Consider the following 16,854-nt stretch of genomic DNA (forward strand, 5'->3'; position numbering starts at 1 on the left):
GCGTCGCCCTTGTTCACTCCGCCATGGCGCGGCGCGTGCTGGGCCCCAGACAATGCAAACCTGAGCAATATTAAATTCCCTAGTGAAAGGTACCGGTGACTAGATAGGCGAGGTGTGCCATCAAAAGCTCTTCTGAATCTTGTGACAATTCCCAAGCTGGCTTTTGACGAATTCTCTACGAATCTTGATTTTCGATTCCTCGCCTGCTTGTCCCAAGGACAGTCTGCCGGTACATGGATCGTGCTTTAATTGGCCCGCTGACGTCACCTCGATCCTGCAGTCTGGAGACCGTCCAGAGTATTGACGAAGTCGAGCTGATTCACAAGCTAGGCAAGGACCGAACATTGTACACATATTCAGCAAAATGATAGAACTTGAATTGTACTACAAAATGCACGCAACACAACTAAGTAAAGCAGGGGTACAACGATACGCGCATCATCCATTCCAAGTCTGTCGAACTGTTTCTTTCTTCTGACGCTGTTTGTGTCGAGTTTAAGACGCTGAGGGACGCGGCGTCCACCCAGGGTTATTGAGAGCGATGGCCCCAACGCCGCCCTCAATGACGGTGTTGACTTGCAATGCGAGCGTGGGCGAGACTGGGGTATTTTCCATGGACCAGAGGGCCACGGCGACGGTGCTGGACAACTGGTCAGCAGAGACTCGCAAACTGTCGGGCGGGGCACTCACTTCGTGCCGCTGTAGTTCAGGATGCCCTGGGAGACGGGGAAATTAGTCTGCGGGCCGAAGTTCGCGACGCGCTAGAGAACCAAATTATCGTGAGAAGGGGCATCTGATATCGCACGCATTCGCGCACGCATTCAAGCACGCGCACCTTGCCATAGTACCAGCCGTTCACATATAGCTGCGCGCGGTATGGTTGGCTCGACGTGTCGTACTGGAACGACATCAGCACGTCCGAATTGGCGGGGACGGCGAGATCGAACGTCGTGACGAAGAAGCCAATGCCGGGTCCACCGCCGGGGAGGCCTTCGGTCAGCTCGCGGGTGGTCCAGCTGGACGTGTCGAAGCCGGGCAGATGCCAGCCTTCGCGCTCGCCATAGAAGCCGCCCTCGTTGAGCACGCCCCGGACCTTGTCGGGGTAGCTGCAGGCGAAACGCGTTACAACGGGAGACATGCAGAGAAGGAAGAGACTGACTTCATGTAGCCGCCGAGCTTGCCTTGGACCTTCCACACGGTGAAGTTCCCACCGTTGAGTTGGAAGCCGGGGATGCCGCGGGGTGATTTCTCTGCACAACAACGCCGTTAGACTATCTAGCCATGCAAAGGTAAAGAAACGATCACCATTGGCATCTTCGTCGTTTCCCGAACTGTCCTGCATCCGATTTTCAGGCTCAGCATTTTACAAGAGAACGGCCTGCACATACCTGCACGACCGTGATGACGTTGTCCTGCCCGACCTGCACGGAGCCCGGAGGGAATGTGTACAGCTCAGTGGTCTGCTCCGCCGAGATGTCGTACGTGGAGTTGAGGAATACATCATTCAGATACACCGTAGCGCCGAACGCTAGGAGAGTGGGCACTTAGCCTATCGTAGTGTCGGACTCGTGGAAAAAGAAGACACACCGGTGCCGCCGTTGATCGTCAGATTGACAGAAGTCTCGGATCCGGTACCTTCGAAATGGCCGCGCCAGAGGACGGCATTCTCGCAGCTAGAAGGTTGTTCAGTACTCGCACCAGAAATGCAAAGACCTCACACCACACTCACTATCCATAGTCACAACCTGTCCCCAAGCATCAGCGCGCCCTCGCCACGCACAAAACGGAAGATACGCACCATACAACACCCGCCCGTCCCCATACAGCATCGCCGGAATGTTCGTCGTCGTATGGTTCGCCACGACCCACTCCGCATCCGAATAGTTACTCAACACCTCGGGTAAACTGTTGTTGTAGCGCCACCCGGTCAGCGCAGGTACCGTCACTTGCGCCAGCGCCGTGCTCATCTGGAGAGACCCTGCGAGCACCCCGCCCTGTGCGCCGCCGTCGGCCGAGGCGAACTCGAGTTCGACGGGCACGCCGTTCCACGATACGCGCGTCACCTCGGGAGGGGCGACGACTGTGAGCGGGATGCTCGCGTTAAGGTCCCCGCGGAGCGCGAGCTCGCCGTCGGCGATGGACGCGTTGCGCACGAGGTAAGGCCCGCCGATGAGCACGGTCTCGTTCGTTCCGAACTGGAAGTAGTTCGGGAAGTCCGTGGACGCGCCTGCAGTGGGGATTGCAGGCGCCCAGAAGGTCGCGGTCGTGATGGGGTCCGCGTACAGTATAAGCTGGGTTGCCGAGTCCCAGACTGTGACGAGCCCGGTGATTCCGGGGAGGAAGGTCACGGTCGTGATTCCCCCTGCTCCTCCAGCGTTGGAGTAAGAGACGTCTGACGCTTGAGCGCTAGATCCGTTCAGAACGAGCGCGACCTCGTGGCTCTGAGTGGCGTCGCCGTAGAGGAACAGCACGTCGCGTGCGCCGATGGTACCGGCGTAGAATATACTCGCGGTGGAGTACAGCACGCTTGACTGTGCACCGAAAGCGTAGTCGGTCACGATGACCTTGCTCTGCCGCCCGTCGAGCGCAATCGCGCCTGACGTGCTGGGGATCGTGAGTGTGCCAGCCGAGGTGGGAACTGTCAGGGTGAAGTTAATATTGGTCCTGCGTGCAATCGCTGTCAGTGGCTATATAGACAGCGCACTAGTCCGACTGACGTAGAGGTCGAGTCCGCTTGGCGTGCGATGTAGAACCCGGTCCCCGTATCGTAGTTGTACAGGAGGGTGACGTACGCGCCCGAGCCGTTGACGGTGACGCCAGGGATCGTAGTGCTGGTGTCGCCGACCCAGTCAGTCTTGCGGAACGAAGGTGAACTGCGGATAAATATTCCCTGGCGCTTAATTTCGTCGTACTTGTCGCTCAGCAGCCGCGACTCGCGTATCGACGCGCCGTAGTCGTAGCTGCGTGCGGTGAACATGGTCAGTCCAGGAGGAACCAGAACCAAAAGTCACCTTGAGTATACCGAAGGCTCAGGAAGTCCTCCCCAGCTTGTGCCACTGAAAAGGGTGGACTCAGAATGGATAAGGGATGACACAACGAAGGTCGTACCCGTAAACCGTGTAATAGGATATGAGCTTTACATTCGACGCCCAATTCTGCTTGTAGAACACGTCCATGAAATCTGCGCCCGTCAGAATTTCGCAGTTGTTGTAACCGGGACCGCCCCACGGGTCAAATGCGCCGCCTGTCATGTCGAAGATGAGTTGCCACGAAGAAGACATGAAAACATTGTGCACGGCACCTTGGAACTCGGGCATATACCACGGCTCGCCTGGGTCGACCTCCTCGTGGTACTGATGATAGTTCGTCACGACCGATGCCCACTGCTCAGGATGGGAACAATCGAAGCCTTGTGGGTACGAGTCCTACGAAGTAGAGCGTTAGAGTCGGCATGAGGAAAAGCAGGATGCGCACGTACAAGTCCGTAGATGTTGACAGCGCCTGTACCGTTGATGAAATTGCTGCCTTCGCCCGGATCGTTGTACGTCCTGTTCCCGCCTTTCAGCCTACTATCTAGCTTGCACGGATTCGTGAGAAACTCACAAGGGGATGACGACACCCGCTGAGCGGTACGCCGCCTCGAGCTCGGCGAAGTATTCCCCGGTGACCGCATCCTGATAATATTCATTATCTTCACCGTGTCGACGTCAGCGTCAATTCCAGCCTCTTCTCAAGCAGCATACTTACCGACCTGTACGGCGAGGATGGGCCCGCCGCTAGAAACCTGGTTCGGGATGACATTCTCAGCGATGCGGGCGATGTACGGCTGCCACGCAGCCTCATAGTCCGACGCGTTCGTACGGAGCTGACCCGCGACGAGACTCGTGACCCAGTGCGGAATGCCGCCAGCGGTCGTCTCGGCATTGATCTGAGGAGCGTTAGCGGCGCCGTGCGGGAGAGTGACAGAGATCTTACGTATGGACCTGAGCGCGAGAGGCATTAAGAAAGCAAGGGAACGATGAGAGAGAGAAAATGCACCTGGGCGCAGCACGATCCAAAGCCCTGCGAGTTTCGCAGCGTCGAAGAACGGCTGGAGGGCGCGCCAGTCGTTGAAGTCGAGCACGCCGGGAGCGGGATTCGTCAACCCCCAGTGAATGTATATGCTATCGCGCGCCGATATTTGAGCCATGGAACACCAAGAGGAAATACAGATTTATCAATTCACCTGACTGCGTTCAAGCCGGCAGCGACCATCTTCTGGAAGATGTCGAGCCAGAGATCAGGTATGGGGAGACGAAAAGTAGCCATTTCCCCCGAGCTGAAGTGCCAATGTGCTGAGAACACATGAAGGGAGCATATTTATCTTAACACTGACTGCAAGAAAATACGTTGGTCATAGACGAAAAGCGAGTAGTTGTCCCACTGGACAACGTCCGTCAGGTTGTCCGACTTGAGCGTGGGGGACGCAGCAGCGAGGTTAGCATATTCGGCTCGGGTTGACGCAGCTGTCCGGAGCGTGAAAGGCCAGGTAAAAAAGACGATGAACAAGGAGAGGAAGGCTGGGAAAGCCCACGAAGAACGGTGATGCCAGAGCATGGCGAGGCGTCGAGAGAGGCCCGGGAGTGGGAGCTGCGTCGCTTTTATGCGACAGAGAGGATTCCAGTGACGAAAGCACATCGTCCGAAAAATATGCGGTGCGCATGGTGGCGGACCGGGGCGATGGTCAGCGTGGCAAATATGAAGCACAAGAGACCAGTCGACGCGTTTAGGGTAACGCGGAACGATCACGTGAGTATGCAACCTGACACGTCTTCCTTTCGCTGGCGGTCCGCTAAATGCTCGTCCTCTCTTCTTCGGTGCCCACTGTATTCCCGGCAACCATTCCTGCCGATCCTTTGTAGCGCATGTCAGATTCGTGCTCGCTGAGAGTGTCTGCAGACGGGCAAGTCTTTCGAACATGACATTGGTCCTTAAGTTATGTTTTTTCAACCTGAACTATGGACATCAAGATGGTTCAAGCGGGTCAGAGTACTACACTACTTGTCCCGCCCATCCATGTCTCCCCAAACTCGGTCTCACAGACCCATTTGTGCATGTATCATGTGGCCACTTAACTTCCAGGAGATCAGGGGTGCGAAGGACCAAAGCCATCGCAGCAATTGTCCAGCTCTCTCCTGAAGTATATTCTTAGGCAAGGACATTTTTACGGTGAGCAGCTCGGCAGAGCTAGGCCATAGGCATCCCATCTGACCATTGTGATTGCACCGGGTGTCCGTCGCGGTCTGGAGTCTGCTTTTAATATGCCGAGAAAGAAGTCATCCTGGGCTCATCCACATGTGTAGTCGCAGTCTGTTACACGCTCCGCATCTGGAAACTGCAACAAGTCTACATGGGCTACATAGGACTATATACACCTCGGAAATTTCTGGATATCGACTTGACATTCGGACCCATGTGTCAGTAAGATCAAGCTGTTGAAATCGAAAAATAAATAAGAAAGCTTCGACTGACCTTCCGTCCAGAGGTGAGGTTCATGTGGCGTCACATGGCGGCTTTGCGAAGGCTGTCCATCAAAGCTTGCCTCGACATTCATCGCAGTCTTGAGGTGTGCCTCTCAGGTGCTCAAAACAGAATCCTCAAGAAGCATTAGAGAGTGTCTTTTGTATATTAGTGTAGTGTGTAGTACTGTCTTCGGGTCAATTAATGATCAGTTTGAAGCTCAAATTGTGCACTGGTCCCATGTTTGCTTGTTCTCCTTGGCCATATCAGAATAAGGCTCCAACCATTTAATCTATTTACAGTTCCAATCACTAAATAAATGGTATATGGTAGATAGATGGTAAATATAAGGTAAATATATAGTTTATATAATTATCAGAACTGCACCTCAGATAAGACTGTAGCTTGCTATATATATTACTATTATTTTTTCTGCAGTCAGAAAAGTTGAGGGCTGCACTAAATGCTAAGATTTAATGACTTTCATAATGACTATTGAAAGTCAGAGACAATATTTAACATGAGCCAAAGTTGGTCAAGCATCACTTCAACCCTATTTTAGAGTTACAATTATAATTCAGAAAATCTAAACTTATCTCTATAGCTTTTGGCTAAACTTTCTCTGGTTTTATGTGGGAATATGCAGACTATGTGGGCTGTACAGCCCATAACCATATACTATTTATGTACTATATATTTACCATGTACAGGTCACACTATAAATAAATGTATATAGTATACTAAATAAACCATATATACATGGTAAATAGATAAAATAGTTGGAGCCTTATATCAGAATAAGCACCCAAAATTCTTTCTTTGAGCCATTTGTACCATCCTAAAGTGCCTGATTAAATGCCATAATCGAATTGCTTCAAGCACAGTAAAATCCATGAACATCATCATTTATTTTCATGTCTACATCGGCTGACATCCCACTCGCAGCCCTCTCACATCGCTGCATCCTGCACCCATACTATTCCTGACTACGGGTGGAGGAAGCAGTGTTCAAGATGTTGATGAAAGCCGGAACTGATTGCGTGGTGGTCAATGGATAAGTGGGCTCCTCTTTGCTTCTTACTCCCATCTTAAGGCAATTTTCCCACGGTTCCAGCCAATAGGAGTAGGCTGCGACACCATGGATCCTAGCATCTTAAAAAACTTTCCACCTGTGAAACAAAGTAGTACATAACCAGATAGCACTAGACAGTCTCGACGATGTCACCGCAGCCGCCTGGCACGGCAGACACAACCACCAGTAAATGCAGTCTGAGGTCAACAACCCCAGCACCATCGACATCTAAGCCCGAGTCTCAGAACAAGCTTGAGCTCCCAATGACGGCAAAGGTACCGTTGACGGAACCAGCTATACAGCTGTTACTCAAAAACAAGCTCATTGAAGACAAGCACCCAAATGTGAAGAGCCTGGTTCAGGGTCTTTCGTTAATCGCTAAGTCGGCCTCCAAAGCCTCAGCTATGGTTGACATCATCACCGCTTTCGCTCACTATGCTAGTAGACTAATGGTGGAAGAAGCAGCTGGAAAGCTTATAGAACACGTTGTCCACAAGATGAACAACTCGTGGGGCTACCTTGACGACATGGCTACAGACTTCACGCAACTGGAGTCCAAGTTCGAGCTCCACGTCAATCGAACGGAAGTACTACTCCAGAAGCTCGAGGCCGAGCACAAAAACTCGGCGGAAAGAGCCTCCAGACTCGAACAAGCTGTCACGAAGATGATACAAACATCCGAAGAGATAGCAAAAGAACATACCAATCCGGTAGGTGCCGTGCCGCAACCTTCTGGACTGACATATGCTGCAGCCATAACTCAAGTACTCCCGACCTCCCATGCATCCACCCTCGCCTGCGAAGACATCCTAGCCAGCCAGATCCTCGTTGACGGAGCCCTGGCCAAGAACGCCTCCAGAGCTATGCTCACAGAAGAGGAGCTCCTAGCAAAAGCAGAAATGGCATACAGCTTGATGGGTATCAAGGCATCAGACGCTCCCCCCTCCTTCGCTTTCTGCTCGTGCAAGAAACTCCGAAATGGCGGGGTAGTATACAACATGAACAGCCCGACGTCGGCCAAGTGGCTACGTTCTACCGACATCATGAAGACCTTTCTTGACCACTTCAGTGGTGGTAACTGCCAACTGAAGACACATACGTATGCCATTATTGCTGAATTTGTCCCGATAGCCTGTCGCCCCGATGAACCCCACTACCCTCGAATTATTGAATCACGCAACAACTACGACCCAGGTGACATTGAAAGTGCGCAATGGATTAAGCCTCCGGAACGCCAATCCGAAGGCCAATGTAAAGCCCACCTCATTATCCGTTTTACTAACCCAAAATCAGCAAACTCTGCACTCAGACAGGGCCTGATTATCGCAGGAACTGACATTTCAGCACGGAAACTCATTCCAGAGCCCTGCAGATGCCTCAAATGTCAAAAGATAGGAGTCCCACACTTTAGTGCAGACTGCAAATCCATCCATGACACGTGCAGTAAGTGTGCCTCTGTCAGGCACAGAACAGCTGACTGCCAGGAACTTGACCCAACCAACTACGGCTGTGCTAACTGCCAAGCCGCGCATCGCCCAGACTGGAAGGGGCATGCCGCTTGGGACCGTTTATGTCCCATCTTCCTAGAAGAGCAGAAGAAGATGATGGACCGCCTCCCAGAGAGCAAGTACCGTTTCTTCCCAACTGCTGACCCCACTTCATGGGAACAGATACACGAGGTTACGCCAGCTCATCCAATGGCCCACACAACTGCATTCCCAGCTCGTACAATGACTAGCACCCAACCTTCGCAGTCCCGAGCTAAGCAGAAGTATCCACAAAGCTGGGCAGACGATGAGCCCCCAGTTACCTTTCACTTTCAGAATGGCAACAAATGACCCTCGCAAGCTCAGCGGAAGCAAGCGTACCAAGCATCCCAGGGTCGTCACGATACTAACTGAACACTAATCTATGACCATCTCAACCAAGCTGGCTCCTCCGAAGCAGCACACGACGGCCGCTCCCAACAATCTCTAGACTATGCCTGAGTCCCATACTAACCCATCTAACTTACGTATTTGCCAACTGAATCTTAATAAGTCTTTAGATGCGCAATCCGCGTTTTTAAACACGGTATCAGTCCGCGACTTCGACATTCTCCTCCTCCAAGAATCCTACCTAGATCATGCTAATATGAGTCATGCCACTCCTCACTGGCGAGTTGTATACCCCCCACGACACCCACATCCAGACACACACACTCGCTCTATCATCCTCATTAGCTCCTGACTCCTGACTAGCACATGGCGGGACCTACAGGTTGACTCCCCTGACATTACTGCTATTACAGTCAACTCGGATATAGGCCCTCTGCACATATTTAACGTTTACAATGACCAAGGGCATCAACAGACTCTACACCTGCTAAGTCGAAGCACTCGCAGTCTTAGCTTAGACCACACTAACAACGATCAGCAGGGACATATCATCTGGGCAGGAGACTTCAACCGACACCATCCTATGTGGGACGAGGAGTGCAACCACCATCTTTTCACAGACCAAGCACTAACTCTCACACAGCCGCTTCTAGATGTAATAGCATCATTTGGCCTGGAGATGCTGCTTCCTGCAGCCACCCCCACGCTTCAAGCTTCAGGAACGAAGAATTTTACCCGCCCAGATAATGTCTTTGGATCAGATTCACTTGAGTGCAGGCTGACTTCCTGCGATGTAACTCCAGAGCTCCGTCCCCCCAAAACGGACCACTTTCCCATTTCCACATCCATCGATGTCTCCGTACATCATGAGGAGTCCGAGAGATGTCACAACTTTCGTAATGTCGACTGGCCGGAATTTCGTCACACTTTGCAAGAACAGCTTGCCAGTGCCCATGCACCGACCAGGGAAATCCAGTCTATGGAGGACTTCAACTCCATCCTGACTTCGGTAATGCAAGCAGTGGAATACACCATTGACGTTCATGTCCCCGTGTCTACTCCTACTCCCTACACGAAATGATGGTGGTCCAGAGAGCTCAGCTCAATGCGGAAACAAGTAAGACACCTCACTAAATGTTCTTACAAAGCCAGGTCCAACCCTCATCACCCGATACACATGGAGTACCATTCGGCTCAAAACCATTACGTGGACCGGATCAGGACCGCAAAACGCGACCACTGGGAGGCCTGGCTGGAGTCGGCTGATAGCGACTCAGTCTGGACAATCAACAAGTTCACCCAAGCTGGCCCTACAGATGGGGGCAGGACCCGGATCCCACCACTCATGCCGACAAATGGTGTCGGAGAGCTGATATCAGACAACCAAGGTAAGAGCGAAATTCTTTACGATGCTTTCTTTCCCCCTCCAGGCACGACCGCGACTCCACCAGCCGATGTCACCTACCCACCTCCTGCATTCCTCTTCACTCCGCCAATGGATGCCCAAATAAAAGCTGTAGTTAAACGGCTCAAAGACTTCAGGGCGCCGGGTCCGGACAAGACCCCAAATGAGGTATACAAGCGGTGCATCGACATCTTACTCCCTTACTTAGGACCACTATTCCGAGCGACCTTCTCTTTGAAGATATACCCCAGCAGTTGGAAGATCTCCGACACAGTCATGCTCCGCAAGCCAGGTCAGCCCGACTACATGGCAGCAAAAGCGTACAGACCCATCACTCTCCTAAACTGTGTTGGCAAGATTCTTTCCGCCTGCGTCACAGAGACACTGGTACATGAAGCAGAGTTGAATGACTTACTAGCAAACGGACACATTGGAGGCAGACCAGGCCGTACCACTACGAATTCCCTACACCTTCTGGTAAAGACAGTGAAAGATGTGTGGCGCCGTCATAAAGTCGCATCTATCCTTTTTCTGGACATTAAAGCAGCTTTTCCGAGTGCTCTCCCAGAATGTCTTCTCCACAATATGCGCATGCGAGGGGTCCCAGTGGAGATTGTAGACTGGATCCAGCGTCGCCTAGAAGGACGCCGCACCCACTTAATTTTTGATGACTTCGCCTCAGCTATCTTCGAGATTCTCAGCGGCATAGATCAAGGCTGCCCCCTCTCCATCATCCTGTACCAGTTCTACAATTCGGACCTACTGGACTCAGCCAAGCTCGCACTCGCACTGGGACACATCGATGACATGGCCCTCATAGCGACAGGTTCAAATTTCGAAGAAATGCATGACAACCTACGGCATTGTATGGATCGCTCGGATGGGGCCATGACATGGTCAGCAGACCACCAATCCAAATTCTTGCTAGACAAATTCGGCCTGCTGAACCTCTCAGCGAGGCTTCCATCACTAGGCCCAGCCCTCCAGTTATGTTCCTGCACAGTACAGCCCACGTCAACATACAAGTTCCTCGGTGTTCTTCTCGATCACCACTTTCGCTTCCGTGAACACACAGCATATGCGCTCGCTAAAGGCACGACGTGGGTACAGCAGTTCTGCCGCCTCACCAAGGCAAAGTCAGGCATCCCCTACCCATACATGCGACGCCTGTACATCAGTGTCACTGTACCCCGCATGCTGTACCCAGCGGATGTCTTCCTAACACCCATGCGCACCCTTCCCGGACAGTCGAAGACACACAGATCTGTATCAGCGATCAAGTCTCTCACTCGCGTTCAGTGACAAGCAGCCCTGCTCATCATGGGAGCACTTTCATCCACAGCCACAGACACTCTCGATGCACATGCCTCCCTTCTCCCGTTCCGCCTTCTTGTTGACAAGGTCTGCCACAGAGCGGCTGCCCAACTCTGCACTCTTCCCCCGTCACACCCCCTACACGACCAAGTCGCACGAGCTAGCACCCGCTATGTCAAGAGTCACTGCTCCCCCCTACACGAGCTCCTCCATGCATACCAGATCTTCCCGGGGAACATGGAGAAGATACAGCCAGTACACTTACACCCTACTTGGACACCGAGATTTCAAGTCGAGGTTGCTCCCAGCAAAGCAGAGGCATTAGACAGCGAGTTGAAATGGGCTGATGCAGGAGGGATCCGAGTATACACCGACGGATCAGACATTGATGGGGGAGTTGGAGCCTCCGCGGTCCTATACCATCCTGTGTCCAGCACTGTCAAGGTACTTAGATACCATCTGGGCCCATCATAAGAGCACTCGGTCTACGAGGCCGAAGTAGTCGGCCTTGTCCTGGCCATCCACTTATTGAAATGGGAAATCAGTGTACGGTCGGCCTCCTGTGCTGCTGACAACAAAGCATCCATCCTCGCTACCAAGCTGTGAAAACCAGCATCAGGCCACTACCTGATCGACATGCTCCATCACGACATTGACACACTCTACCGCATGCACGCCATCGATCGCCGCAACCTAACCTTCCGTTGGGTACCAGGTCACAAGGACGTCAAAGGAAATGAACGGGCAGACAAGGAAGCCAAAGCGGTGCGCGAGGCAACTCCAGTTCACGAAATTGCCTCCCACAGTCCCTGCACAGCCATCTTCCAACCAGTGTTTCAAAAGTACGCCAATACCACATGACACGGCTGAAAGAGACTGCACAGATGCACTGGAGGGAATCCGAATGGGGACAGAAGTTTGCATGCATCGATGCCTCTCTCCCATCCAAGAACTACGGGAAGCTCGTAATGAATCTTCCCTGATGACACGCCAGCCTCCTCATGCAACTCCAAACAGGTCACATTGGCCTGAACCAACACCTACACTGCATCTGCAAGACTCCGAGTCCGATATGCCCAGCCTGTCATCTCGCCCCCGAGACCGTTCAGCACTTCCTTCTCACTTGCACAGCATACACCGGCCAACGACATGCGCTCCACTTGGAGCTTGGCCGCGCCGCGGGATCCTTGTCATGACTACTCACCAATCCGAAGGCTACGAAACCACTTTTTCACTACATCCACGCCACCGGTAGATTCCTGGGCATATTTGGCCCTCTTGACAGTTCAGACAAACGGTTCAACGACCTACCAGAGAAGTGACCCTGTTCCTCTGCCATCTACTCCTGACAAGCCTCTTTGACAGACCCACCAGATGAACAACTCACGCTGTACATGCATTACTTACTACCTACATCATTTTTCCCCTTCATGCCCCAGAGATCGGAGGAGTTTCGACGGCCAGTGGGGGACCACTGGACGGATCTCTGTACGCAGCAAGAGACACTGTCCGGGACAGTAAGCTGTCACCCAAAAGTGCGACAGGTTTAGATCCCGGTCTCTAGCGTTCAATCGCCAAGGGCGGCCTATTGGCCTCTATCTTCCTCCTCTCTTACTTCTAACTATACTTACCCACTCTATACCATCTTACAGCACCTCTCAAGCTTTGCGGAGCACTATGTTTACACTGAATTCCCTTTAGGTATTCTTGTCCCTACATACACTAGTACTATGTCTACCATAGGGCTTCGCCCTCACGGACAATAAACACATGAGGCCAAAAAAAAAAAAAAAAATGGATAAGTCACATTGTCCGACTCACCATACAAAACCTTGTCATTGCGAAAAATGGCTTGATATGCACTGCAACAATACCCATGAGTATTTGATGGTTGTGAGCGAAGAGAAGGAGGGGAACACACTTGCTGATCATGCCTGAGGACTGATATTTCTCACATATGTCTTTCATCGAAAAATCAACCTTCATCCAAAATGCATCTTTCTTGAGCTTCGGAAACTTGACCAAGATAAACCTCTGATGGAACACATGAGATGAGAATGTGAAGAGGGAGAATGGTGACTCACGATGTACACCAGCCAGATATATAACACAGCAGTAGGATGGGCACTACATGTCTTGATGCATGTACATGTGAGAGCGGTGATGCCATGAATCGGTGATTTAGCACTTGCCATAGAGGAAACAATCTAATAGATGGTTGTGAGCACAGTGAAAAAGCAAACTGTGAATGATGGACCTGGGACTTAACATGGTTGCGCCACTTGGTTAGGCCCTTGCCGATAATTGTATGGATAACCGCACAGCGTCCCGTCTCCTGTTCTGGAGGGAGCTGAGTGACATTGAGCTGCTGCAGAGTGTTCTGCCAGTGTGGCTCAACTTAGTGCAGAGCAGGGTTACAGGTAACCTGTAGGGGTTAGGGGTAGGGGTACTGGAGGGTAAGGGTACGGGTATGCATGTACTGACCCTTCATACCCGTCCAATACCCGTGGGCTTAAACAGGACTCAGACTATCTCGGAGATCTCCCAGAGATTCATATCTCGTAACCTTATTTCATGAACTACATATCACAAGGGAAAGAACTATAAAAGGGCTAAAAAGACCAGAGATACGGCCCCATCAATCTTATGGCAAAGCGACGTGCAACTCAATCTGACAGAAGTTCTCAGAAGAAGAAGCGAGGTGAAGTTGAAGATGCTCCCACTGCGCAGCTGACACATGACCGATGTGCACGCGTTGAAGATGTTGAAGATGAAGGTGAGGTGCTGAATACACGAGTAGGATTAGAAGACGAGATTATTGACATTGATGCGCCGAGCGGCTCGAGCTCGAGGTCCACAGCGAAGACACCTGAGGAACAGCTGTGTAAGTGAATGCACACACTGAGAGGAGATAGACCTGACTCACCTCATATTGGCAGGTGAGGCCCAGGAGGATTGGACCTCCCCTGCATATGCATTCTATAAGCCGGATGTGACAATTCAGGTGGATGAAAAGATGCACGCGCATGCATATATTTTCCATTGTGTGAACCGCGGCTGTAAGATGAAGATCGCACGGTGGACGGACAAGGGGGATAAGTCGTCAATGGGTAACCTCCGGAAACATATCCGGAAATGCTGGGGGGAAGAGGCATTGGCCGCGGCAGACATGATGAAGACCGCAGATGATGCACGGCCAGCTGTGGAGAAGTTCGCACGGTCAGGCTCTATAACGGCATCATTTGAGCGTAAAGGAAAGGGCAAGATAACTTACAGTGTTCGACAACACACCCGCACAGAGTCTCGGTGAGCCGAATTTGATGCGACATCGTGCAGATGAGATTTGCTGAACCTTCTGCTCCAGTGCAGAGATCGTGCGTTGGGTGTCTGAGAGCCTGCGCCCCTTCGCAATTGTTGAGGACCATGGATTCCAGAACTTGATGAAGACCGGGCGGCCGGAATACTGGATACCTTCGAGGTGGACAGTGGCTCAGGATGTCCATAAAGTCTTCGTGCGGTGTCGCACGCGGGTGGCAAGGATGCTGCAGGTCAGCCAATATCTCACTCAGCATAAGCCTATGCTAAACTTACCAGCAGGAGTTTGATGGTGAGCTGAACTTCGCTACAGATGCCTGGATGTCGCCCAACAACAAGGCATTGGTGGCATTCACAGTCCACCTTCATCACCAAGGTGTTCTGCTCCGAATGATGCTCGATGTCATTGAGATTGCCGATTCGCACAATGGCGTGAATTTGGCTGCAGTGTTTGCGAAAATGGTCGATGATTTCAACATTGCTATTAAGGTGTGTCAGCGGCTTCCACTATATCATGGAATTCATTTGCTTACCGTAGACTTAGCTCCTCGGGGTCACTGCAGACAATGCGTCGTCAAATGACACCATGATTGACGAGTTGGCAGAATTGCTTGAGGGCTTCCAGGGGCAGGCCAACCGATCGCGGTGTTTTGACCACGTTGTGAACCTTGTGGCAAAGTCCCTCTTGCGTCAGTTTGACCTGCCGAAGGGCAAAGCTGACGACGTGCTTGATGACGCAGAGCGTGCACTGCTTGAGCTTGCAAAGGACCTGAATATGGATGTGCCGAAGGGTGATGACGAAGAAGAGGACCGCGCAGACAACATTGAAGGGCTGGAGGACGAACGTGATGGCCTGTCGCCCGAGGAAATCCAGGAGCTCGAGGAGAGCGTGCAACCTGTCAAACTCGTGCTTGTGAAGGTGAGTAATTGTATGTTGTATTGGAAGACTCACCTGCTGAAGACTGGGATACAGCTGCAAAAGATCGCGTGCACGATCATTTGCTCTTCGACCAAGCTACTCCCCATCTGGTTGAAGATCGTCGCCACGTTCAAGATGGCAGAAAACAAAATGCCACGCGACGTCGCAACGAGATGGAACTCAACTTTCAAGATGCTTGTGTTTGCGCTCGAGTACCGGAAGCCAATAGATTCAATATGTGAGGATAGGTCGACAGAGCTGCATAAGTTTGAGATGAGCAACGAAGAATGGACAATAGCAGAACAACTGCGTGACATTCTCAGACTGAGTCACAGGATGTCACTGTCTCTGATACCGCGCCACCTACCTCTGCTGGCAGATCTTCAACGACGCGACATTGTATTTCTCGCGCTCGACCCCTTCGCTACCTATGGTCATCCCGGCGATGGACATAATCGATGAGCACCTGACTAACCACTCTCTCAACGAACAGTACTTGCCCTGTATTCGAGCAGCGATCGGCCTCGCAAAGAAGACTCTCAACTGCTACTACGATAAGACGGACCAGTCCAATGTCTACCGAATTGCTATGGGTGAGTCATGCATGGTCTAAAATTTATATTAACTAATATACTTCGTAGTGCTCCATCCATCCCACAAGCTCGAATACTTCAAGAATGCCAGATGGGAGCAAAACTGAATCGACACGGCTGAGGAGGTTGTGCGCGAGGAATTCGAGCGCACATATGCGCACTGTGCTCCTCGCGATGCTGACATCCTGGATGCGACACCAGCACCCAAGGTATGTACTTTGCTCACTCACAAATTGCTCATTTCTACTCACTGGCATGGAATGTACTAGCCATCAGCAAATATGTTCGACAACCTTTTGGGCCGCAACATCTCGAAGACAGCAGATGAGCGCGACGAGCTCACACGCTACCTGAGCACCAACACCAAAGAAGTTCAGGATGCAGTCGCATGGTGGTACGCACGCCGCGTGGAGTTTTCGTGTCTTGCCCGTATGGCGATGAACTACCTCACAATTCCCGGTATACTACTCATCCTTCGTCCTTCGTGCTACATATACTAACTGCATTCTAACTATTCCTTTGCAGCCACCTCGGTCAATGTCGAGCGCCTTTTCAGCAAGCGGCCGCTGCTGCTGCCGCACATTCGCAATGGGCTGTCTGCGCAGTCTGTGCATGCTCTGCTGTGTCTCGCGGAGTGGAGCCGGCTGGGATTTGTACGTGATACAGATGTCTTAGCAATTACATCAGGTCCAGAGGGCGAAGGGGAGGATGATGGACTGGGAGATGGGTGGGACAATATCATCATGCCTGAGTAGATACACCTTGTATATACTGATGACCTGTGAGTGTACCCGTGAGGGTACTATACCCCTGAGTACCCGTACCCTCGAGCGAGGGTATGGTACCCTTGCGGGTAAGGG

General features: G+C 51.9%; 6 protein-coding genes across 6 annotated transcripts; 5 read left to right on the forward strand and 1 right to left on the reverse strand.

Moving 5' to 3' along the window:
* Positions 1-495: 495 nt before the first annotated feature.
* Positions 496-4,596, reverse strand: SCP_0201310 (Probable beta-galactosidase; the record flags this gene model as incomplete). The annotated part of the gene is made up of 19 exons (XM_027754046.1): positions 496-640; positions 691-761; positions 836-1,106; positions 1,160-1,250; positions 1,306-1,336; positions 1,389-1,528; positions 1,588-1,673; positions 1,730-1,745; positions 1,799-2,664; positions 2,718-2,960; positions 3,012-3,056; positions 3,109-3,425; positions 3,479-3,548; positions 3,604-3,691; positions 3,748-3,928; positions 3,976-3,983; positions 4,039-4,163; positions 4,226-4,318; positions 4,376-4,596. 19 exons carry the CDS (start codon positions 4,594-4,596, stop codon positions 496-498), a joined length of 3,108 nt encoding a protein of 1,035 aa, XP_027609847.1.
* A 2,238-nt stretch (positions 4,597-6,834) lies between these two features.
* SCP_0201320 (hypothetical protein) lies at positions 6,835-8,409 on the forward strand (the record flags this gene model as incomplete). The annotated part of the gene is made up of 1 exon (XM_027754047.1): positions 6,835-8,409. The coding sequence occupies one exon, from the start codon at positions 6,835-6,837 to the stop codon at positions 8,407-8,409; it is 1,575 nt and encodes a 524-aa protein (XP_027609848.1).
* Positions 8,410-9,031: 622 nt separating this feature from the next.
* Positions 9,032-9,529, forward strand: SCP_0201330 (hypothetical protein; the record flags this gene model as incomplete). The annotated part of the gene is made up of 1 exon (XM_027754048.1): positions 9,032-9,529. One exon carries the CDS (start codon positions 9,032-9,034, stop codon positions 9,527-9,529), a length of 498 nt encoding a protein of 165 aa, XP_027609849.1.
* A 96-nt stretch (positions 9,530-9,625) lies between these two features.
* On the forward strand, positions 9,626-11,155 carry SCP_0201340 (RNA-directed DNA polymerase from mobile element jockey; the record flags this gene model as incomplete). Its single annotated transcript, XM_027754049.1, has 1 exon — positions 9,626-11,155. The coding sequence occupies one exon, from the start codon at positions 9,626-9,628 to the stop codon at positions 11,153-11,155; it is 1,530 nt and encodes a 509-aa protein (XP_027609850.1).
* A 2,658-nt stretch (positions 11,156-13,813) lies between these two features.
* On the forward strand, positions 13,814-15,863 carry SCP_0201350 (hypothetical protein; the record flags this gene model as incomplete). Its single annotated transcript, XM_027754050.1, has 6 exons — positions 13,814-14,051; positions 14,107-14,473; positions 14,532-14,715; positions 14,765-14,971; positions 15,027-15,401; positions 15,444-15,863. 6 exons carry the CDS (start codon positions 13,814-13,816, stop codon positions 15,861-15,863), a joined length of 1,791 nt encoding a protein of 596 aa, XP_027609851.1.
* Positions 15,864-16,275: 412 nt separating this feature from the next.
* Positions 16,276-16,749, forward strand: SCP_0201360 (hypothetical protein; the record flags this gene model as incomplete). Its single annotated transcript, XM_027754051.1, has 2 exons — positions 16,276-16,453; positions 16,520-16,749. The coding sequence occupies 2 exons, from the start codon at positions 16,276-16,278 to the stop codon at positions 16,747-16,749; spliced, it is 408 nt and encodes a 135-aa protein (XP_027609852.1).
* Between the last annotated feature and the right edge of the window lie 105 nt (positions 16,750-16,854).

Source organism: Sparassis crispa, assembly GCF_003851025.1.
Source record: "Sparassis crispa DNA, contig_000001F, whole genome shotgun sequence".
In the NCBI taxonomy this organism is placed as follows: Eukaryota; Fungi; Basidiomycota; class Agaricomycetes; order Polyporales; family Sparassidaceae; genus Sparassis; species Sparassis crispa.